This window comes from Cygnus olor, chromosome 17 (assembly GCF_009769625.2).
Source record: "Cygnus olor isolate bCygOlo1 chromosome 17, bCygOlo1.pri.v2, whole genome shotgun sequence".
Taxonomy (NCBI): Eukaryota; Metazoa; Chordata; class Aves; order Anseriformes; family Anatidae; genus Cygnus; species Cygnus olor.
In genome coordinates, this window is record NC_049185.1 from 15,333,137 (window position 1) to 15,355,892 (window position 22,756).

Here is a 22,756-nt window from a genome sequence, read left to right on the forward strand (position 1 = left end):
GGATCTCTCTCTCATGTTAGAGTACAGCCACTTGGCTTGTCCTTAAGTTTCAGGCTTCTGCTATAAGACTAGACACATGAAAAGCCTTTCCCAAAAGGCTTCATGCAATTTTATTGAAGAGTGTTATGATGGAATATGCAACAAAATTAGCAGAGCTTATAAATCTTTAGTCAGACTCCACTAACTATGTAACTTTCTGGTATATTTTGGGACATACACCCCACAAGACTCCCCCTCTCCCCCCCCCACACACACACTTTGTAATACAACATTAACAAGCAGTCCTAAAATAATGAAATGTGGTCAAAGAATAAAAACAAGTATTTTCTAGGGTATTGTATATATTCTGTAAGATCAAAAGGCATTTGGAAATGATACACAGAAGACATTAAGTCAGAAAACCCTCTAATTGAAGAGAGCTGGGGAGTCAGAGAGAAAGGTTACCAAGTATTCCAGGCCCACTGCAAGATGGCCAAAAGACAGAAAAATAGATACTTACTGCCTCTCTAATACCACTTGCCATAAACTTCCGTTTATTGATTATCTTTACTGCAACTTTGTTACAAGTGCTCTTCTCAAATGCCAGTTTGACTTCTCCACAGGCACCACTACCATGAAAGCACAGCTATGTTAATACTTACAAATACATTTCAAAATTGGCATAACAAGTATAGACAAATGAAATGAAGGCATTTGCCTAAACAAGGCTACACGCAATTGGAAGCTGCTACTTTCCAACTTCCTGAATATTACAGGTTGTCCAAAACTATCTCAGAAAGCATTCGATAGTTAAGCATATTTAAGGAGTGAGTGATGTCAAGGGCCCTATTCAAAAACACAGAAGTAAATACATACAGCAACTGATCTGTTTGTACAAAGGGTACCAGTGAATATCAAACAGAAGCTGTGACGGCATTTCCCCTGCACAAATGTAGAACTTAATGAGCGTTCTCTCAGAACAGGACTGTACAAATGTGAAAAATAGGTACTTTTCATTTTTAATAAGCAGCAATTTTATCACTGAAAGAAATCCTTGTATTTTGCACTCAGATTTGTTTCTGCTTAACTGTTCTCTTCTGCATTCTTCACTGATGGCCAAAACAAAGATTTGTCCACATCTAAAATAGCCTCTCCTTTTTCCTGAAAATAGCTTTCGTCCTTAGCCTGAAGACTCCAACAGTGATGTTGTAGAAGGCTATATTCGGACATAGAGCTCTTTCTCCTACTTCCTATTATTGGTAACATGAATATACAAATTAAAAAACTTGCTAACAATCTACAAACTTGGTTCTCTTCTAAAGAAGAACTTGGGTTTCACAATTACTGGCAGGTTGTAAACCCAAGCCAACTAGAGGAATAAAGCCAAAATCCCCATTTAAGCTGTTGTATAGAACAGGTTTACACAGATGTTATCATACTTTTTTTTTATTATTATTTGAAACTTGTTTCATTGTTTAACAGATGAAACAGAGCTATAATCCAGTGAAAGGATTTTGCCTTTATGGTCTAAATTTGAAAGAATAGTGTGCTATAATTGGGGAAGAAATAAAGGAACAGTTTATCACATTTCAGATTTATTGTCACTACTGCTACTTAGCCTTTAATGAAATAATTCCTTCTACTTCTATCGATGACATTAAAAATAAAACAAAAGGTCATTTTGTAGAATTTTTGAAAGAACTAAATTTTAAAAATGCTGTACATCAAAGCAAACAGTAGATAAAGCAAGAGACATAACAGAATATTTTAAGATAGTGCTTTAAAGCAACTATTAAGGTGCTCATCATTAACACTCGTTATTCCAGTATTCTTCTGAAAAAACTTCACAGTAAAAATCAAAGTTTTCAGATCCCAGTTTCCTCCTTGTAAATGTAAATATACATAAACACTATTGCATGTAAAGAAAATAGGCACATAGTTGTAAGACAGAAAAAAATGTTACTTTGAAGTCTTGAGCAATTAATTCAGTAATCACATAATCTACTGCTTTAAAGCATCTTCTATTTCTAAACACACAAGTACAAATACTGCATTCATCTGCATTCTCAATACTCTGGTCTTAATAAATGCAGTGTGCCACAAAGTGTTTTAGGCTGAATCTGTTTCAGAGAGACACCCTTACCTCTGGGGTAAACAAAGTATGTTCTAAGTATCAGCTTTCGACCATTCACATAAAGTGAAGCAATTAAGGAAATATACTGATTCATGGTCTTTCTTAACTTACACACCAGTTGTTAATCAACAAAATACTTTTAACTGCAGCCAGAAAAGCATTTGTCTGTAGAACCAAGTCTCACTGATTCATAGCAGTTAAAACGTTTCCTGCCAAAGAGATTCTCAGTTAGATATTTGTGCTAGATTTTAAGTGGTACAAAGTGGCAAGAACAAAAGAATAGGATGTTTCATTTTCATTAAAACTCCACAACAATAATTAAACCACTTATCACAAGCTATTAATTTGGTCCCAGATATCCTTGTACTGACCCCAGAAATCTCAGTTAAATCAAAGTATTTCAATACTTATCAAATTGATTTGCTGCATGTAACAGTCAAAATATAAAAACATCAGGAATGGTATCTGATGACTCTTATGACCCTGTAAAACACTTTGAATATTTGTAGGATTATAAAAACTAAAACAGCAGCTCAGTTAACATTGGTAATAATTCTAGCACAAGGTACTGAAAACGGTAACAAAATTAGCACTTCATATTGCTGAAAATATGCTTACCTTCCCAAAGTCTTTGACATGATATATTTCTCTCTGAATTCTCTAGGAAACACCAACTGATCATCCACCATAAGATCAGAAAATACAAACACTAGGAAGATGAGTGGAGATCATTTTCCTGTTATTAACTTCAAAACAGTTATAATGAATAACTACACTTCCTGAGCTTTTATAGTCAACAACATAACTAAGCAAATGCTGCCTGCTAGAAACAAAACAAATATTAAAAGATTAGAAAATTAAAAATATATATTAAAAAAGTTAACTGATGCTATAAATTATACCAGCAATGGGTTAAACAAGGTGCTCTCATTACTGAAAAATGGTATCTTTGGTATAAGCTTCACAACACTGCTTAATCAATTAACACAACATTTAAGGACAAAATAGCCAACCGTGTCAGCTTCAGTGAAAGCTTTTTACTGAGAAAGCACAAGCAAAGAAACAAGCCCTAAACCCTCCTAATTTTTAAGAGTTTTGTTTTGTTTAAATTATTATTACTACTACTACACAAAATCTGGTAATTTCCTGTTTTTTCCTCTCTTCCCTTGAATAGTTTATTTCCCCTGTCCCTCCCGCAACACACACAGAGCTACTGAAGGAGTTACAAAAATAGAAAAACAACTATAAAAGTTTATACTCTGGTAAGGTGGTTCCTGATGCAGCTTCTTTTATTTATTTTTTTTTGTTAGGATTGAGGTGGATATGGAGAATTTTATGCGAGTTCAGAAACATCAATTCATAGCTATGTTCTCAGTTGTTATTTTAGCTGTACAGTATTCACAAAGAAGCTCAACTTGCAAATAATATATTCAAATTATTGTAGAAAGGACCTCGTGGTCAACACATGAGGAATCTACATGTTTTACAGTATATTTTACCCTTATTAGTCTGAATAGACAGTGCAATTTCAGAGTTGTGAGTCAGTGGAAGTCTCTTCCCTTTTCCAATGAGCTCTCTATTAATGAAAGTTCCATTTGCACTGTGATCTTCAATATAGGCAACATAGGAATTTTTTGGACCCATTTCCTATGAGAGAAAAAAAATCAGGTAGGTAGCAAAAGGAAAAAAAGAACTTTATAGTAATGACATGACAGACTGTAGAAATTTACTATTGTTGGCTCAGAAAATCAGACTAAGGTTATTTCATAAACCTGGTAATGGAGCATTGCCAAGTGTCTTATTAAAGCAATCCACATTGAAGGAAGGTATGTAAATTTTGATTTCATTAGGAGCCCTGCCAAAGTCAATCCCTGCCAACATGGAGAAAGACAGTTAAACCTTTTTAGCACCTACCCTAAAAATTCGGAAGTGCTTCTTGCTATAGTTTTGGTAGAAGCCAGTCTCAGATAATCCTAGTTTTGAAAAACTATAATCACAGCTTTTGTCTCTTCCAAACCAGTATTCATCATTCACGCAATCTGCAGAGAAAGGGTATGCAAATTGAAGAGAGAACACAGAATTGCAGGAAGTTACTAACTATTGCACTATAGAATCATGTCGAACAGTACTAAGGAGGATAACAAAGACAGGTTTCTTCATGTTTACTTGTCTTAATTCAGACAAAACACTATGTACTGTCAATACCTTACATTTTGCCACAGTGTAATTTTATTCTCTGTATTAATAGTATAGTTTTCCATTCACCTTCATCAATACCTAGAGACTCATATGATGTATAAACAAAAATTATGAAATGGAAAAACTAAGCAAGTAGCAAAGAACACGAATACCCCAGAATTCCTCTAAAATCTCCTCCAAGTCTATGGAAACTGTGTATCTAGGTACTCAATGTAAACTTTGGGACGTAGCATGGAACTCAGAATTACTGCAGAAGTTGCACGCTTGTACTTAAATTTGGTTGTACGTAATCTGAAGGTGACACTGCTCCCTATCAAGCTGCTCATAACTTTTTTTTTTTAAGGTGCTACAAACAAACGGGGAGATGTATTACAGTAGTTACATACCACAATTGCTGAAACCTTTTCCAAGTGCAAAGAGTCGACCCCAAGGCTGAGGAATAAGCTCTTCAGGTTCCTGATCCTCGGGGATTGATGGAAGCTCCTGAGTGGGAACGGTGTCCAAAGAACTGAGGGTCCCAGAACTTGAGGATGACTGGCTAGCACTCTGAGATGCACTGGAAGAGGAACTGGTACCACTCTGTGACTGTTGGGCACCTTGAGACTGCTGCACTTCATTTCCAGTCTCTCGAGACATGTTGGCTTCAAAGAGAACATTTAAAAAAGCGCTTACTACAGCAAAGTAAAATTGACAAACTTTCACATACAGTCCCATTATCATAGAAATCTATTTCCAGTCTTCAAATAAGACTCTCAACCAAAGTTTGCATGTGTGTTTGCATATGTTTAAATCCCCCCCAAAACGTGCAATGACTTTTTGTTTTAAAAAAGCATGTGGTGCTCCCTCTAGCGGTTCTAAAGCAGTTAAATCTTATTCACAGATTTTCACTTAAGGTCTTCAGAACTCACTTGATTTCACGAATGTTTGGGCAACAGTCTCTGACAAAGCACGCCCCAACAAAGCAGTAACCATTACAGTTCCACAAACACAAGAAAAAAAAATTAAAAAGGAAAAACATTATCTATAAAGCAAAAGTAGTTGACATGGAAGGCACTCAGCAGACTTATCCCACAGGCAGGCCTATTTGGTGTCTTGGCTGAGTATTCTTTTAATATAGGTTATAACTTACAAGTTTTCACACCTATCTTTCAAACAGGTTCTATTCAGTGATTTTATTCACCGAACAGTCACACCCATACATAATGTATAAAATGTTTATGTACAAAACTCTGTCAGACTCGAAGATACACCGCACACCCCTCGAAGCTGCTGTTAAAGACAGCAATGGCATCTCCCTGCCCTGCTACCACTGGAATTTAGAGTGGCGGGTCGCCTTCCTCCCCGCTGAGGAAGCACAACCCGCCAGCCAGCTTGCCTTTAGCCAGCGTTCTCCAACACCATCCGTTTAATCACACAAAGGGGCCGTTACACTGCCCGCTAATCTTCCCAAAGGATGCTTCCATCATCTGAGGTCACTTGTGCTAACCTGTCGGCTTGCCGTCTCGGTGTATTTATTAGTGTATCTTGGGGTTTATTTGTTCGTTTGCTTTTAAGCTGGTTGCCATCCAGCTTAACACGTAATTCAGCTAGCACACAAACCAGCCTCCTTACCGACGCGCTACACTGGTCATAAAAACACAACACCGTCCTGGCTGCTTTTTGCGTGCACACCCCGGCCGTCGGACGCAGAGGCAAGGCCCAGAGGCTCGAGCACAGCCAGCCCGCTCCCGGCAGCGCGCTGCTGCTGCGCCGAACGCCCCTCGGCGGCTTCACCGGAGGGCGGCCGAGCAGCGGGAAGGAGCGAGCCGGAGCCGGAGCCGCCCCGCAGCGGCCGCCTCGCGGGGCCCGGGACGCTCCGGCGCCAGACGGGGCCCGCGGGAGGCGGCCCAGCAGCCGCCGCGCAGCCCCGGGGCGCGGAGCGCCGAAGCCGCTCCCGGCAGCGCCCGCACCCCCCGCGACCCCCGCCCCCGCCGCACCGGGGCCAGGGCCGGGCCGGGCGCCGCGGAGCCCCCGGGAGCCCAGAGCGGAGGGGCGGGGGGCGGCCGCCGGCCCCGAGGCCGCGCGCCGGCGGCCCCGCGCGAGCGCCGCAGCCCCACCAGCGCGGCCGAGGGCCCCGCACGAACCTCCCGGGAAGGGCGGCGGCGGCCGGGGCCGGGACGCGCCCGGCGCCGCACTCCCGAGTGGCGCAGCCCGCGCCGCGCGGCCTCCCCGGCGCCTGGCCCAGCGCGCGCGCGCCCCGCCAGCGCTCGCTACGAACTGGGCCAATGGGGGCCCGGCCGGGCGCGCGGGGCTGCTGGGAGCCGTAGTCCGCAGGGATGCAGGCGGCGCTGCGGCAGCATCTCGGCGGGGCGCGGTGGGCGCTCCGCGTTTCCGAGGCGGCTCTGCGGCCTCGCTGCGTCGGGCCGGCCTCTCCCCCGGCCCCGCGCTGCTGGAGCTGCGGCGGCGCCCTCCCCAGCGCCGACGGACTGCCTCACTTCTGCCCCGGCTGCCGGGCCCTGCAGCCGCCGGGGCCTCGGCCTGACCTCTTCCGCCTCATGGACTGGTGAGTGCCGGCGGGGCGGCCGGGGGCGCGGCCGGCCGCGGGCCTCACGCCGCCTTCTGTCGCCCGCAGTGACCGCTCCTTCCGCCTCGACGTGCAGCGGCTGCAGCGGCGCTTTCGGAGCCTGCAGCGCGCCCTTCACCCTGACCGCTTCGGCCAGAGGCCGCCGGTGAGTGCCCGGCGGGCCTCGTCGCGTCGCCCGCCTCAGCGCCGGCCGCCCTCAGCCCCCGCGCCCGGTTCCCCCTCGGCGCTGCGCCGGGGCCTGGCGGCACGGCTCGCCGGGCGCCGCGGGAAGGGGGCGGGCGCTCCCCGTACGCGGGACCGCCGCTGCCGGGGTGACGAGGCAGCTGCCCGGCAAAACGGAACGCGTGGAGGCCCTACCAGCCTTGTGCTTGGGGACTTCCAGGTTTAGTTCCCATGGAACTTAGAAGAGGCTTCTGCTAACGGACTTGTTGGGCGGTGAGAAGGTGCTGCTGAGGTTCTTGTGATCTTCATTATGTGACGTGACAAAGCTTACAGCTCTAGATAGTTCTCTCCCCATTCTTTTTATTTCTGTTCAAAATCAACTTTCTATTTTACATGCATTTGTTGTTGTGGGAACGTTGTTTCTATGCAGGCAACAAAGGGTAATCTATTTTGCCACTTCTTACTAATTTGTTAATAAGTGTTATTTATCTTCCATTTGCAGAAAGAACAGCACTACTCAGAGCAACACTCTTCCTTGGTTAACAAGGCCTATCAAACCCTCCTGAATCCTCTCAGCCGCGGCCTCTATCTAGTAAGGAGTCCATTACGTGTTTTATCAATGCGCCTATAACTACTCATAATGGTAATGCAATGAATCAATTTTATAAAATTCCTGTGATACCATCATTCACATGCTAATTTGTGTTCCCCTGAAGAAGAAACAGGATTACCATGGATTTAAAAGAAGCTTGTCTAAAAGTTAATCATCCTTCCCACTATTTTGTTTAACATATTAGTGATTATTATAACCTCATTTCCTGCTTCGTGGTTATTTGTTACCTGCTTTGGCCTTTGGCAGTCTTTGTTATATTTTCCTGCTTTAGTTAACTGCTGATTTTTATGGTCCACCTATGGAGTTAATTTTAAGACTGCCCCAGCTTTATGAAGATTTCATGGAATAAGCTTAAAAAACAGAAATTTATCAGATAAGAATCTGAGCAAGCCTTACTAAAAGACTTAATATTCAAGAAAATCTTTCACACTGAATTAAATGTGAGAATGTGTTTCAAAATTCCCCTTTTCTCCACCAGCTGGAGCTGAATGGAGTAGAACCAGCACAAGAGACAGACTGTGATGCAGATTCAGAGTTTCTCACGGAAATAATGGAAATCAATGAGAAATTAGCAGAGTCTAAAAATGAGGATATCCTTGAAGAAACTGAAACTTTAATTAAAGGTAGGTTGAGATCTGACGGTTTTGTACAGAATGAATTTGTAATCCCATATCTTCTGTAATATGGAAGTGTCTGAAGATTCTTAACTTATTCAGTTTATTTATTTTAGTACCATTATCATTAAATTCTATTAAGTCTCGAACTGACTTGCTGCAAGAGCTTTTATTTTTCCCCAAACAAAAATGTTGTCTTTACCAATTTATGCCACTTAAAATCAAATCTGGCACAGGAAAATCTAAATAACAGTACCTATTCTGATGACAAAATAGGTATATATATTGACTATAAAAAGAAACTTCTCATTCAACCTCCACCAGATCAGGGCAAGTAAATTGCTCGAAAGGAAAGAACCACTCAAAATAAAGTTTATTAAAATACCTGACTGAACACGTTAAATAATTTCTGAATTTATTCAGGCATTTTATTACTTTCATCATCTTCAACTTAGCAAAAATTATATTAAGTGATTATTGTCTTTATACAAGCAACTTTCTTGTTTATATTGTTGATGATGACCAAAACATTGAGTTTCTTGGTATGTTTAATTCTTTGCAATAACAAGAGTATGCCAAAAGTAATAAGAATAACTAGAATAAAAACTAAGTAGAAAAGAAGCAATTTAATAGTAGGTAGATTTCTGGGAAGCTAGTGAACACATTGAGTGAGGCATTGCTCTCTGTAAACCTGTCTAAATAAAGGAGTATGTTTGAAATGATAATAAAAATAATTGACAGCAATAATATGGGAAGCCCTCTTGTCTCCTAAAAGACTATGATACTAGTAATTGTTTCCCACCACAGTCAGAATGCATTGGTATTAAATATACTGAGCATGTAACAAAATCTGAATAAAATAATTTGTTTTACAGTAAAACGAGAAGAATTGACCAAAGAGGTGACCGCAGCTTTTGAAAGAGGTAGCTATTTTAATCAAGTATTTAGTCGCCATATATATGTTATAAATGCTTAAGAAACGCCATGTTCTCCTTTTGCAAACATTTTCTGAACTACGGAACAGTAATACTGTATAAACAATTGTTCCTGTTGGATGTTTAAAATATATACTACTAAGCATGACCTTTCTTTTGATTCAGGAAACTCAGGACCTCACATTTGTATTTGAACTCTTTTTTTTTAGTCTCAGTTAATTCCAGTCACATCAAAATGATCACTTTAAACAGGAGCACATTCATTAAGAATTTTTGTTTGTTTGTTTCTCCTAATACTGGGAAGGACAGACTCTCTTCTCATTCAAATTTGTGGCCTATTTGACATTTCAAACTTGAATTTGGGGAGATCTTGTTCTGCGGACTTGAAGCTGTCAACAAAATAGTCGCTGCTTTTCTTTGCAGTGGAAGTCCAGGCTGCCTAGCACTGAAGCCGTATAGCCAGACAAGATGCGATGCCCCATTTAGGCTAAGGTATTAGGGCCTTCCTGCGCAATAATCAATGTAACTTTATTCCACAACCAATAAATGGGCAGGAGCTTGAATCATTTCAGACAAGATTTTTACACTGGGAAGAAGTCTTCTTATTTCTCTCCTAGGTCTCAGAGTTCTTTTACTGTTGGTTTATGTAGTGTGTGCTGCAATCGTAAAATATCAAATGAAAAGTAGTAGCAGCTAGGCCTGCACGTGAAGAATTATAACTTCATAATAGGCCATTCTTTGTACTGTGAGATTTAAGGACTTTATCTATCCTTGTCAGGAGGTGATAAACCATCTTTCCCCTCCAATTACTTGTTCAGTTAAGGAACAATTGTTTCAATATCAGTTTGGAATTGCCCTTGACTGTATCAGAGTGCTATGAATCTTGCATGTGTCAGTGATGGTAGTTGGTCTAATTATATACATTCTCCCATTCCTGAAATGTCTGTGTGGTCTATATACTTAAAATTCCTCAGTGGCTACATCAATACTATAGCCACTTTACAGAAAAGTCACATTTTCTTTCTCAGTTGTATATTCTTACATGTTTTGTGGAACATCTCAATTAAGGTGTTCCAAAACCTTCGAAGATGGAAATAACAGACACCATGTTTTTAATAGTAGATGGGGTCTCACAGCTTTTGCAGTTCTTAGTTCTGATACAATTGCTGTCAATGAAATCTTGAGATCCATTTTGAAAATGAAAACTCAGTCCTCCCTCTGTAAATTAGTAATTTTTTATTTCATTTCAGATGATCTTCAAGAAGCTAAGAAGCTTCTAGCCAAAATGAAATATTTTGCAAACTTAGAGGATAAACTAAAGAACAAGAAGATGCCTTCCTGATACTGCCTCCTTTACCATTAAGAGTTAACGTTATTTTCAATTAAACATCTGATTTAGTAACCAAAAATCAGAAAAATGGTGTTTGCCTCCTACATTTTTCTTAAAAGTTTTAATTCTGAGAGAAGGAAGACAGAAGAAATTCAGTGCTTACTGTAGCACTTATTTAAGTAAAGATGGAAGCAGGAAATGTTTACAGCCAGAAAAGCTGTAATTGAGTAAGTTAACACTACTGTCCTAGCAGAGTTACAGGTATAGAAATGATTTTCAGAGAGACACACATAAACACAGTATGCAATTAAGACTTCTTTTGATTATTAAAATGTGAAGAGTTTATTTTAAGTTGAGGAAAAGTCCTTCATGAAATAACGAAGATTAAACAGAAAGCTCATTCAGCCGGCCCGTCAATCTCTTTTCTTAGTCTCATTGTGTATGTTCTATCCAACCATCTTGGAAAAAAATCTTCAAAGGTGGAAAAAAAAATATATATATATATATTTAAATCATCTGTCCTCTTTTCTACTTTGTGCTTTTTGTGTTGTTGAACTTAATCTGCCAGGAAATGACCTTCAAAAATTAGAAGAGGTTTTACCCTGTTGCACAGCTTAAAATGTTAAATTTTCCCCCTGTGCTGGGGGGGGAAAGACAAAAAACCCACTTAAGTGCCAGAAACTTTTATTATTACCCTTTAAGAAACAAACCTTTGTAATAAACATCATTACTACTTAAGATAATATAAGAAAAATTCACATAGGTGCTGTCCTGCCTTTACTTCTTTGATATAGAATGCCTGTGTCTTTTTACGCTTACAGCAATAGGACTAGAGAAGGAATCTCCTTAAATCTTTCAAAGAAATTATTTAAATGAAAAACAGCAACTAAATACCTCAAGTTAATAAATTGACTAGAATTCTTCAAATATCGGTTTCATGGAAGTTCATGTTTGGGTTTTAATGCCTCAGAATACTAGGTATGCTTTATTCAGTAAAGCATTAACATATGCTTGATAACTGAATCTGAAGAGGGGTATTAGAAATAAAAGAAGAGCTACTGATTTGTATTGCCTGTCTGACAAAGTCTGCTGGAGGCAGGAGGAGTGGAATTCATTTATCAACCTCCACCAGCATTTCTTACAACACCAAGTTGTAACTAAACATTGACTCTTCGTATATAATGTTTTAATAGCACTTCATCAGTATCTGTTTTTACAGCATTTCAGAAGATTTACTCGCCTTTTAATTAAGCTTCCTCTAAATATACAGGAGGAAGTAATAAACTACTTGTTCATCGCACTACATCGCTAATTTAGAGGACAGCATTCATAATTCTCATCAAAGTAGTTTTATAACAGCTGTGGGATTACACAGATTTAAAATTCATCATGGAGTTGTCTTCTTTCATAAAGTTCTGTTTCCTTTTCTTTGTTTTTTCCTCCAAAATTAAGCTTGTGAAATTCCTTTTTGATTTCCAGAAAAGACTTGTTTTTTGTCTCAGGAATTACGAGGAAGATGAAAGCAGCAACTAAGGAGCACTCCAGTAAGAACACCAGAAAACAATACTGCTTCAGTCCTTTCTGAAAATAAATCGTATTTATTTGATTGCAACATATTTCAAGTATGACGGGGGGGGTTGGAAAACAAAATGCTTTGTTTCCATTATTCCCTTACACTGTTTAAACACGCATGTGTTAATGCATGCACAGGATTAGCGTGAAATAACATTATTTTTAATAAAATCAAACCATACATGATATGAATCATGTATAATGTAATGGCAAGTCAGCATTTGCTAAAATAAAAAAATTCATGAATTTAGATATTTTAAGTTGGTAACATTTAGCTAATATTTTAGGTTCATAACATTTTTTATGAATGAAAATTTGTAGTGCCGTGTATGAAAAATAAATACCTCTTGTTCAGAAGCAGAGTTCTACCAAGAAGAAAAGATTATCCAGTTGATATAGATACTCTGCTGCATGCTCTTCATGCATGTTTTGCTCTTAAGTGCTAAACCAAAATGTTAGTCTAGAAATAAAAGTCTACATCTTTTTTCCTAACAATTTTTCTGATCACAGAATTCTCTGTATGTAAGTTTAGTGGGCTCTCAAAGAAGATACAAACCATTAGCCCCAAGTACTATTTCTACTCCGACATAAAACCACAGGGAACTATCAAGAAATGTTTTATTTGAATCTCAGTATCTGCTTAAATTTTTCTGGTTTTGATACCTTCTGTTTTTTGTTTTTTAATCCAAACCTCTCATGCATTTTTTTTTTTTAACTTAACAATTTTAGATATTAACAAACAAAAATAAAACAATACCTTTAAGAGACTGAATCTAGTTAGGCTCAGATGAGGGTTTGTATTTATCTTATGTTTAGGTGTTATTGTATAAGAAAAAGCAGTTTGATGGAACCTGAGAGAGGAGATAGTGGGAGGTTAGGCAGTTAGGAAAATGTGTTATGCAAACTTACCACTATAAAGGGAAAGAGCATTCCAATTGTGAAGAAACTAATCCAACTAATAGTCCCTCCTATCATGTAAGCAGCAGGACGTGAAGACTGTATAAATAATTCAGCTGTCAGGGTATTTGTTATGCCACCTGGGGGGGAATGAGTTTCGGAAACAGAATGGGTAATTGTAAACGTCTGCAGAGTACTTCTGATGCCAGAAAAATTGAGTTGCTTTTCAATATGCCACTAGTTGATCCCATTCTATTATTGAAAATAAATAAAATTAAGTATTCTTAACAGCACCTTTCTGAATCTACTGCCCACATAGTAAGCATTCTTCTAAGAATTAGTCCTTTTTCAGCACAACTGCCAAGGAGCAAGAATTCCTTTAAAAAGCATAACAGTTTTTTTCCCTTGCTTCCTGTATGGCTTGACTGAATTAATGGCCAGAACTAAGACTCCTGTCTCATGCGTAGCTGGCCCTGCCAAGAATGCACTGCAAGCCTCAGTTTCAGGCTATATAGACTGAAACTATACCATTTTGATAAGACTGCCTCACTTGCATTCCTTAACCAGAGAGCATCAGCAGCCATACAGTAAATAGCTACTGCTTGGCTTACACAGCAGAGCTGCAGACATTCCTCCCTCCACCCTCCAAGACACAGTTCAGCACTTTAAAACATTCTTTACTGTGTGATACCTGGTCCCAACCCAAAGCTCAGTATGAAGGCAAATATAGATGTCATGCTCACATAAGGCACCCATGAGTACAGTTCCTGGAACAGAAAAAAAGGAAGTTTTAGTTTAAATTTTGATAATCCAGTTTAAAAATGGAGCTTAACAGTTACATATCTCTTAGCTATTTTATTTCAGCTAAGACCAAGTCATTCATGGCTGCTTAAGGCACTTGTACTGCTTCAGAGAAAGTCAGTATTGTTCATTTCAATTTTTACTAAATTGTGTCTAGTACTTCTGTCGAGATTTATAATTAGTCCTCTAAGACTAAAAATGTACACAAATATAAAAAGTCACAATTATATATTGTTACTAGTTCAACATTTTGTCAGTGTTTACTCTGGTATTTTATAATGATTAGATAACTCATAGGATCATTACTAAGCAATTTCATAGCATAAACAGATTTTTCTCATCACATTATGTATACATAAGTTCAACAACGCAGTAAAGAAATGTTAGGATTACTAAATACATGCATATGAAACTAGGTGTGTTAGATAGTCCAAACCTAAGCTTGAAATGTCATTATTCAAAAGCAAACCCAGAAATTTACAAAAGTTAGAATAAAATGATTAAATCTAGGCCTCTGACTACAACCTGACCTTTTTTTTTTTTTTTGCCTGGCCTAGCAGCTTAATTTACTCTAACCTCAGAAATTACATAGATGTTTCTGTGGCCTGCTTGTCAATCTGTGCAGCCCTTAACCGTACTGTCCCTCATCAGACCTGAAATGTGACTGCGCAAGATTTTCCTGTTTAAAGGCAGATCCTGAAATTGAGGGGGTAGACAGAGAAAGGACTGTAGCTCTTTAATTCTCCCTTTGTCAGGTAAGGATTTATCAGGCAACCAAATACTAAGTGAATTGAGTTGCTCGCTACACCTGCATAACCTTGCTTGGATTATCTAAAGGTAACAATGGGGCCCTTAACATTGCATGGTAAATACATAGTACAGTATGGTCTGCACAAGACAGATTTCCTCTAAACTTTAATTTCAGGAGATTTGTGGGACTACCTTATTTGAGCTGATACAGTATACAGAACAATTAACAATGCATCTCTTTATACCACATCAAAACGTGAAGCAGGAGGTTGTCTTCATATGGTTAATTTAAGGTACTATGTATATCTTGAGTTTACACTGTTTTCGTGAATTTACATTTAACGGATTTAAGCATTTTGAATTTCAGCATCCTTACAATATTTTTATTTTGCTTTACTAGTAAGTGAAGTGGACTCTGATGCTTAATATCATCACGATCTAGTATTTCATCCTAAAATTACTTTAAAAGATAGAATAAACACTGTTCTGTCACTGCTTTTTCTTTTCTCTCCTCAGCATTAAACTCAATTTCAATTTTAAAACAAGTACAGGATCAAATCTAATCTGAGAGCTTTCTCTTATTTTACGGAAATACAGCGGGAGAATCAATCAAATCTTTCAACTGTAATTTTTTTACACTGATGCTTAAATCTATGCAGCTCTCATGTACCAGCTTCTTTTGAGTATCACAGATTTTCACTCACTTATAGTTATATCATGTAATATAAATGAGTCCTTCTTTACACCTGGTAAGTCAGAGAGAATGTTAAAACAATGCTCCAGAGGATCATAAGGAGGTATCCCCCAATGATAAGATATCTTCTTCCCACGTAGTCAATCAGTAAACCCTATGGGTAAGACATAACATTTTATTACTATACCGAGCTCATATTTACCAAAGTTGTTCTTCAAGCATTGTTATTCTTTATGCTAGAAGGTAGAAGAAATTGGTACATACACAAGTGAGGGCTGTGAGACATTCACAAGCTCCAGTGCCAAGTGTCACATATGGGATTTTTTCTGCTGAGATCCCAGCTTGTTCAAAAATGTAAGTTGCATAGAAATAAATCTACAAAAGGAGGAAGAAAAGAAAAAGGAATAAAAGAATTGAGCATTCCCAATGGATAAATTGTCAGTTGGAGACAAAGTCAAGTTCATACTAACATACTCCTGAATATATTTTATATTGTGACTTTTTAATATGATCTAAACAGCAAGAAGAACCTGTTAAATTAGCATCTAGGTAAATACATTGCTATCATAAAAGTAAATATAATTATTCAACTCACTAAATATAATGTTTCATCATTCTTAAGCTACATATCATGGGATAAGCTGATCCACCTTTATTTACTTTTTTCAGAAGAATAAAGATGTAAACACAAAAATTAAGTCATTCTTCAAAGCAATTTACATACCAAAAACATGGAAATGAAAAAACAAAACAAAACCAGAAATGTGTTTCAGTTTAATAACATGAATAAGACAGGTGTTCTTTCTCATCCCATTTCTCTGAGATTCTCTACGTGGGCTCCTCATTTTAAGAAAAGGCTGAAAAATAAATGGAAGTTAAATAATTACTTAAGTTGTTTTTAAGTATGAAATCTTACAGCATTTATCCCACTGAGCTGCTGGCCCATAGTCATGACAATCACAGTAATGAGCTGCCATCTCACACCACGATCAGTGAATAGTTGCCAGGGCTTCCTGGGTTTCTCCCCATCTAAGGCAAAATATTCCTGCTGTATGTCTTCCATCTCCCTTTGATACTGCAAAGAGCCATGAAATCGCTTCAAAGCTAAAAAAAAAAAAAAAAAAAAAAAAGCCAAAAGGTAGTAGGCAATGTAACTATGCTGTGTTGATAAGAAGAAAAGAAGAAAAGGAGGAAAATCTGGAACCCAGTATATTCATTGTACCCTTCTGAAGATGCAGAGAAATTATATACACTGTAAGTTACCTTTGGCACAGCTCAGCTCATCACCTCTGTCAATAAGAAGATATCTGGGACTTTCAGGAAACCATGGCAGGAATAAAAGTTGGGCAAATGCTGGAAAAGAGCTGCTGGATAGCAAAAGAGGCCAATACATTTCTCCACCTAATAATTCCCTGGAAGAGGTGTGGAAAAAGCAGGAAAAAAAGGTAATTAGCTGTTCAGAACGCTACCGAAAGCAAGATGTTTGTTCCCTGTAACCAGTCTTGTGAACCTCAACAGAAGGAGGTTCAGAAAATATTTTCCACCCATTCTGAAATCAGGTTTCACTTGAGAATAAATAAGCAACACTGCTTTACTACTGCTTATTGCTGTGTTGGTTCCAAGCATTAGTTTCAGATTTGTTGTAGCAGCGTTTTCTAGTGATACAGCAAAGTAAGAACTTAAGGACTTCACTTTAAGGTCTGAACCAGCACTCCCATCTGCTTTTGAAAAATCATACAATAATTTGCCATAGAAGGGAACACAGAAGGTCATCTGATCCCACTTCCTATTCAAAGTTGATCGAATGAGAAAGTGTATTCACATAGAAAGGAATCATTAAAATTGATACAGTTAGAATCTGCAGGATGATGTGTTGTGGGCAATATGAACTTGTTAAAATAGAAAGTGTATTGCATTTTAAATATTGACCTTAGGTTATGCAGTCTAAAGTTTATATTCTACTTTATTCAAACCTAAAGTATCCAGCAAAATCAGTTAATTTAGAAGGTGGCAATAAAGACAAATGGGCAAAAGACAAAGGGACAAGAACAAAAGGACAAAGTTTAAGGGCTTTGGTAGAGGGACAGAGAGGAGAGAAAAAATAAGAATGTAGATAATATAAGAATGTAGCTGTTACTCAGCGTACTAGCTCTTAGGGCAGGGGGAAGTTTCTAGCAGACTTCATGAAAGAGGCTTTTCATCTTGAGGTTATGTAGTCTCTATTCCTGGAATTTTTCAAGAACCAACTGGATAAAGTCCCTAGCAACCTCATCTGATCTCACAAGGGACAAAAATAGCAGTTGTGCTACAATATAAAAATTAAGAGGCCCTCAACTTGTTCTCAAGGACTTGTTCTCAAGTCCTTTTGTACGAATTATTTTATACTTCTTTGTTGCCAGCAAGAAACTGCAGAAATATGAACTTGGCATAAATGTGCTTGTTTAAGTGGTGCTGTTCTGTTTTGACTCACCTACACAGAGAATAATTCCCTGAGGAGATAAAAGCAGTTATCTTCCTACAGGTAGATGTTCTGTATGAAGTCATTCACTAATGCTACAATGAGTGTTTTGCAGGGAGCTGCAGGGAATTGCAATTATTTAAATGTGAGTAATGCACAGTAGAAAAAAAAAATTCTAACCTCAAACCGATTATTTGTCCTGTCAGAATCCCCCCAGTCAGAAAGATGGAACTACCCATGGCCATGCCACCTCTAAGGTGTTTTGGGGCAACCTCCCCAATATACAGAGGTTGCACACAGATCCCAATACCTGCAAGTAAATGGAGAAACATTTTCCTATTAATAGATTGTACCTTTGTTGTTTTTTCCACAAAGCATATGCTATGCAGTGCATACCCTGGAGTTCTGTGCTCAAGAACATTTTGTTCCTTTACAATAGTCTGTTTATTGAATAATACTGAGAAGTCATTAATGAAACACTTTCTTATTCTAGCTTATTACAACCACACCAAAGATGGTTCTCCATGCCTTTACAAACCCGTCATATCATAGTAGGTCAGCATTACAGGACTAGAGTCTTTTTAGTCTCTAGAGTTTGCTTTGAAAAGAGTAACTGAACCAAAACGTGCAGAAAATTGGACTTATTTTTATTTCTCTATGAACTTACCTGCCTTCAGATTCCATATTAAACAACAGAACATTTTTATCATATCTACAAAGCAGTGTACAAAGATCTATTATAATACTTAAAGAATCACCCGTAACAATAAGTTATTATTCACTGTAGTTTATTGAAAGTAGGAATAGGAAATCATTTACCTGAATTTATACCAATCAAAAATCTTCCAACAATCAGTAACTCAAACAAACCAGTAGGAAAACTGATCCCCATTAAAACGGCAGCCAGTACTGCAATAATATTATTCATCAAAAGAGCTCCTTTCCTGAAGAGGAAAAAACAATACAGAAATTAGCAATAACAGGTTTTTAAAAATATTTTACCTTTTGACAATAGGGAAAAAAATGGGCTTTGTAATGATGAAACATGCTATTCACTGGACATCTGATACAACTATTTACTCATAATTAAAAATAAAGTCTAAACATAAGGATAACTTATATCCTTATAAAGTTTATAAACATAATTTTCCTTATGAGGAAAGGCTGAGAGACCTGTGCCTGTTCAGCCTTGAGAAGAGAAGACTGAGAGGGAATCTTATTAATGTTTACAAGTATCTTAAGTGTGGGAGACAGTGGGATTTGGCCAACCTCTTTTCAGTGGGGACAGGACAAGGGGCAATGGCCACAAAATGGAGCCCAGGAAGTTCTGCACCAACATGCGAAAGAACTTCTTCACGGTGAGGGTGACGGAGCACTGAGACAGGCTGCCCAGGGCGGTTGTGGAGTCTCCTTCTCTGGAGATATTCAAGGCCCGTCTGGACGCCTACCTGGGCAACCTGCTCTGGCAGGGGGGTTGGACCCGATGATCTCTGGAGGTCCCTTCCAACCCCTGCAATTCTGTGATTCTGCGATAACACAAGACAGAAATGCCTGACAAGGTAGGAGTGTGCTTTTGTCCATTCATGCTGCATCTATAAGGAATGTTTATGAAACGTTACAGAGTTCACAGCATGTCCTTACTATCAAATGTGTGCATGTGGGACCTGTGTTTTCATACAGTATTTCCATACTCTTGCTGAGATTTCAATAAATGTAATGGAAAGACTGGACTGGAAAGCTTTAATTCTGGCTCATCTTTTAAGTCATGTTGGAACAAAATGTAAAACTCTGCTAGAAAGCTCTTTGAAGTGAAAAACATTTATAGTCACCTAATGTACATTGTTTCCCACTCCCACTTCCAATTGATTTCCTTTACATCCCAGTGAAAAGGTAGGAAAAGAAAACATGCTCTGTGTCTGCCTGCCTATATAACTCACCTGCCTAGCCGAATTGCCATGCTGCCTCCAATAAGGGCTCCACACAGACCTCCAAGTGAAAATATAGAAGCAATGACAGACCAAAGAAAAGTCAACAAATCTGGACTTAATTCCATGCGATAACGACTAATCCAGGTTTCATTTAAGAACCTGTGAATATGCTGTAGCAGAAAGGAATGATGATGTAAGTATAGCATTCTATGTATGCCCTTCTGCAACTCTAATTTTCTTCTTCCTTTCTTACAGTATTCATGTGTCAAAACTTTTAAATGGTCATTGTACATGTTTGGTATCCTAAAATTTGCCTTTAGAAACTCTTGAACTGACACATATCTGTACTCAGAGGCTCCTGTTCTTAGTCAGCAAACAAAGATTTCACAGAGGAACAGACTTCCTTCCTGGACTCTCCCTCTATTTCTGGCATATTACATATTTCACAACAAGTGGGTGAAAATACCTGTGATGGATACTCAGACACTACAGATGCAACATTTTTGCCTCTCCAAGGTGGCCTTTCTCAGTAAGCTACTTTGTGATGGACTGCTGTAACTATCCTTAGTATTCTGGCCGACATTAGTCACAGGTGTAACCAGAAAATGTTACTTATTTATCTTATTTATTCTGTTAATCCTTCTAAAGCAGATTTTAACAGAGCTATTTATATGGGATTTTTGGCACTTTTGTCTGACACAGAATACCTCGGATAAGAGGTATTCACAAATTCATACGAAAGCCTTCTGGAAATCAGCAGGAATCTTTCATACTGCTTTGGATCCCAGTGCCACCACAGTCAAAGGGTATTTGTCCTCTTGGTCCAGTTAGACAGGATACCTCCATTACTGCAAAACAGACAATATTTTACCTGGGTGGGTGCATTGATAATGGAAACATTATATCCATACTGAAAGGTCCCTCCAATTCCCACAGCGCAAACAGCCAGAAATAAGGTCCAGCTGGGAAACTAGAGAACAAGAGAGAATGTCGGGTATGAAAAGAGATAGGCCCTTGAGCTCACATGCATATAATACCCAGGACAAAAATCGGTGAGGTAACCATATATTTTTTCAGGCAGTGAAAGTATTTGGTTAGAAAATGATATAAGCTGTCAAATATCTGTAGTAGGAAAAACATTTCACACTGACTTTGGCTGTGATCACTAGCATTCTTCAGAGTCACAACAAGTTTTCAGACTAACTGTAGGATACACAACCGCTTCATAACTGCAACAGTTATGAACTGCGTGAAAGCTTTTTGCACACACCATGCTGCTCATGGTGTCTGGTTTTTACGAAAGAATTTTAGGACTGTGTGTTTGGTGTAAAAGACTCAATAACTCCATATGAGAATTAAACTCACAACTTCTGTGTCTTGAAAAAAAAACAAGAAATAACATCATCCTGACTGAGAGCTACAAAAACACAGTAGCACTGACATAGTTTTAACAGCAACACAGGGATTTAATTCCTAATTCTGCCATTGACTCATTGGACCTGAACAAGCCACTTCACTTCCCTGCACCTCAGGTTCCTGATCTGCTAAACAGCTGGTTAAAACTTTTTGTGAACAACTTCAAGCTCTACTCAGATGAATAATTAAAAATTATTTATATTTTACAATTACAAGAAAATATTCCTACTATATCATTGTATTGTAAACATTAAAACAGTGAGAAGACAGCACTGGGGGGGAGAGAGAGACACAAGCCCAGAATCATTAACATACATCATATGTTTTTTTGACACCTCCATTCTTCTTCCTGTCCAAAACAGTCTGCTCATTAACCATCACAGGTTGTGTCACATTGGAGTTTGAGCCCAGATTTCTTAGAGCATGGACAACAGCCTTATCACTTCCACCTCATTTTAGAAATATGCCACAAACAAAAAACAGTTTAACATTCAATATAAGAACATAAGAATCGCAAAACATGCTTTTACAACTTCCATTTTATGACACGGATTGCAGTCTAAGGACAATACAAAACTTTACAAGCCTAATCATGACCTAAAAATAAATGTGAAAATAAGGAAATGTCACAATCATGAATCACTGTTAAAGCTAAAAACTTTCTGCAGGATCCATCCTCAGAGGCCACGAACGTTCTGCTTACCTTGCTGCGCATGCTAGACCCTCTCAGTAGGGGCTGGTACTCCGTTCTCACCATGGGCTGAATTAGATTTCCTTTGCAAAATTTTAGTAAACTACACTACAGGAACAAAAGGTGCCAAAGAGATGAAGCTGTTATTGTATGAAAACAAAGAATTTTGGGTCCACCTCTAGCCAATGGGATTCTTCTCAACAGTTCACGACTTTCTTAGGATGGAACCGTCCAGCGTCCATTAAGTCTTACAAAGCCACGACAGCAGTTAAGTAGCTCACAACAGCAAGTTTCCCCAGTAAGACATTTCATACCACTTTCTTCATTTACATCGGAGCAGAAAACATACCCTTCAGTCACCAGTTAGCTACAGACCTCAGCTAAGGAAAATGACAGGCAGTTACCTTGTGCCTCCGCGTCATACCTCCTGCTGCTCACAGCTAGAGCCCCAGCTTCTTCCCCGAAACCACAGACCACGGAGCTGGCGCAAAGCCGCCGGCTGAGCTCCTCATCTGACTGGGATTTGGCTGCTCCCGGGGAGGCCCGCCCGGCCCGGCGGTTCTGGCTGCAGTCCGCGAACAAAAGCGGCTCTGTCTCCACGTTCCCTCGAGAGGCCGGGGCTGTACCGCTGCCGGGCAAGGAGGGCGCCTCCCGCACGCCCCCATCTCAGCAGCGGCGGGACGCGGGCGGTCGCCGCGCTGCCCCACGGCACAACGGCACAGCGCCGCCCCGCACCTCGCGCCCCGCGGCCGCCGCCCAGGACTACAGCTCCCATAGCGCCGCGCGGCCGCCGCCCAGGACTACAGCTCCCATAGCGCCGCGCGGCCGCCGCCCAGGACTACAGCTCCCATAGCGCCGCGCGGCCGCCGCCCAGGACTACAGCTCCCATAGCGCCGCGCTAGCCTTCCCCGAGCGGGGCGAAAGGCCTGGAAAGGGCTCGGGCTCTGGCGGTGCCGTCCGACTCCGAGAGCGGCGCGGCCCGGCCCGGCCCGGCGGTGTGCACGGCGCGGCGCGGGCGGA

General features: G+C 39.7%; 3 protein-coding genes and 1 long non-coding RNA gene across 18 annotated transcripts in view; 2 read left to right on the top strand and 2 right to left on the bottom strand.

Annotated features, from left to right (window-relative positions):
* Positions 1 to 5,069, top strand: part of LOC121079426 — a 22,708-nt gene extending 17,639 nt beyond the window's left edge. For both annotated transcript variants that reach the window (XR_005825026.1, XR_005825025.1), the window contains exon 4: positions 4,656 to 5,069. This is a non-coding gene — a long non-coding RNA (uncharacterized LOC121079426). The remainder of the gene's footprint in view (positions 1 to 4,655) is intronic.
* Positions 1 to 6,698, bottom strand: part of CHEK2 (checkpoint kinase 2) — a 22,601-nt gene extending 15,903 nt beyond the window's left edge. For 2 of the 9 annotated variants that reach the window (XM_040576635.1, XM_040576634.1), the window contains exons 1-6: positions 6,570 to 6,698; positions 4,699 to 4,953; positions 4,028 to 4,152; positions 3,613 to 3,760; positions 2,732 to 2,822; positions 500 to 608 (exon numbers count right to left, since the gene is read on the bottom strand). In XM_040576635.1, coding sequence (XP_040432569.1) covers positions 500 to 608; positions 2,732 to 2,822; positions 3,613 to 3,760; positions 4,028 to 4,152; positions 4,699 to 4,953; positions 6,570 to 6,651 — 810 coding nt within the window. In that variant the 5' untranslated portion in view covers positions 6,652 to 6,698. Of the gene's footprint in view, positions 1 to 499; positions 609 to 2,731; positions 2,823 to 3,612; positions 3,761 to 4,027; positions 4,153 to 4,698; positions 5,033 to 5,798; positions 6,137 to 6,435; positions 6,538 to 6,569 lie in introns of those variants that run through there. The other 7 variants (XR_005825021.1, XM_040576638.1, XR_005825019.1 and 4 more) reach the window with 6 other exon arrangements.
* On the top strand, positions 6,628 to 13,258 carry HSCB (HscB mitochondrial iron-sulfur cluster cochaperone). 3 transcript variants are annotated; one of them, XR_005825024.1, is made up of 7 exons: positions 6,628 to 6,854; positions 6,924 to 7,020; positions 7,540 to 7,629; positions 8,129 to 8,273; positions 9,140 to 9,187; positions 12,009 to 12,110; positions 13,011 to 13,258. XR_005825024.1 is itself a non-coding variant. In XM_040576647.1 (6 exons), the coding sequence occupies exons 1-6, from the start codon at positions 6,628 to 6,630 to the stop codon at positions 12,047 to 12,049; spliced, it is 648 nt and encodes a 215-aa protein (XP_040432581.1). In that variant the 3' UTR covers positions 12,050 to 12,348. The 3 variants fall into 3 exon arrangements, 2 of the variants coding, with proteins under 2 accessions (XP_040432581.1, XP_040432580.1); XM_040576647.1 differs by lacking the exon at positions 13,011 to 13,258 and having other exon boundaries at positions 12,009 to 12,348; XM_040576646.1 differs by lacking the exons at positions 12,009 to 12,110; positions 13,011 to 13,258 and adding an exon at positions 10,450 to 10,608.
* LOC121079422 (solute carrier family 2, facilitated glucose transporter member 11-like) lies at positions 13,025 to 22,750 on the bottom strand. Of its 4 annotated transcripts, XR_005825023.1 has the most exons (12): positions 21,361 to 22,749; positions 20,501 to 20,599; positions 19,639 to 19,799; positions 18,521 to 18,645; positions 17,882 to 18,011; positions 16,507 to 16,655; positions 16,160 to 16,347; positions 15,508 to 15,618; positions 15,254 to 15,397; positions 14,330 to 14,495; positions 13,690 to 13,765; positions 13,065 to 13,138 (listed from the first exon to the last, which is right to left on the bottom strand). XR_005825023.1 is itself a non-coding variant. In XM_040576639.1 (10 exons), exons 1-10 carry the CDS (start codon positions 21,421 to 21,423, stop codon positions 13,676 to 13,678), a joined length of 1,218 nt encoding a protein of 405 aa, XP_040432573.1. In that variant the 5' UTR covers positions 21,424 to 22,750; the 3' UTR covers positions 13,346 to 13,675. The 4 variants fall into 4 exon arrangements, 2 of the variants coding, with proteins under 2 accessions (XP_040432573.1, XP_040432574.1); XR_005825022.1 differs by lacking the exon at positions 14,330 to 14,495 and having other exon boundaries at positions 13,025 to 13,138; XM_040576639.1 differs by lacking the exons at positions 13,065 to 13,138; positions 14,330 to 14,495 and having other exon boundaries at positions 13,346 to 13,765; positions 15,296 to 15,397; positions 21,361 to 22,750.
* Positions 22,751 to 22,756: the final 6 nt, after the last annotated feature.

Bases quoted from the DNA above. Each gene is read 5' to 3' on its own strand.
- HSCB (XM_040576646.1), top strand. From the start codon at position 6,628: ATGCAGGCGGCGCTGCGGCAGCATCTCGGCGGGGCGCGGTGGGCGCTC. The intron at 6,855-6,923 runs GTGAGTGCCGGC...TGTCGCCCGCAG, and splicing joins CTCTTCCGCCTCATGGACTG to TGACCGCTCCTTCCGCCTCG. The intron at 7,630-8,128 runs GTAAGGAGTCCA...TTTCTCCACCAG, and splicing joins TCAGCCGCGGCCTCTATCTA to CTGGAGCTGAATGGAGTAGA.
- LOC121079422 (XM_040576639.1), bottom strand. From the start codon at position 21,423: ATGGTTAATGAGCAGACTGTTTTGGACAGGAAGAAGAATGGAGGTGTC. The intron at 19,800-20,500 runs GTAAAATATTGT...TTTCTGCTACAG, and splicing joins TTATCAATGCACCCACCCAG to CATATTCACAGGTTCTTAAA. The intron at 16,348-16,506 runs GTAACTTACAGT...TTTTTTTTTTAG, and splicing joins TGAGCTGAGCTGTGCCAAAG to CTTTGAAGCGATTTCATGGC.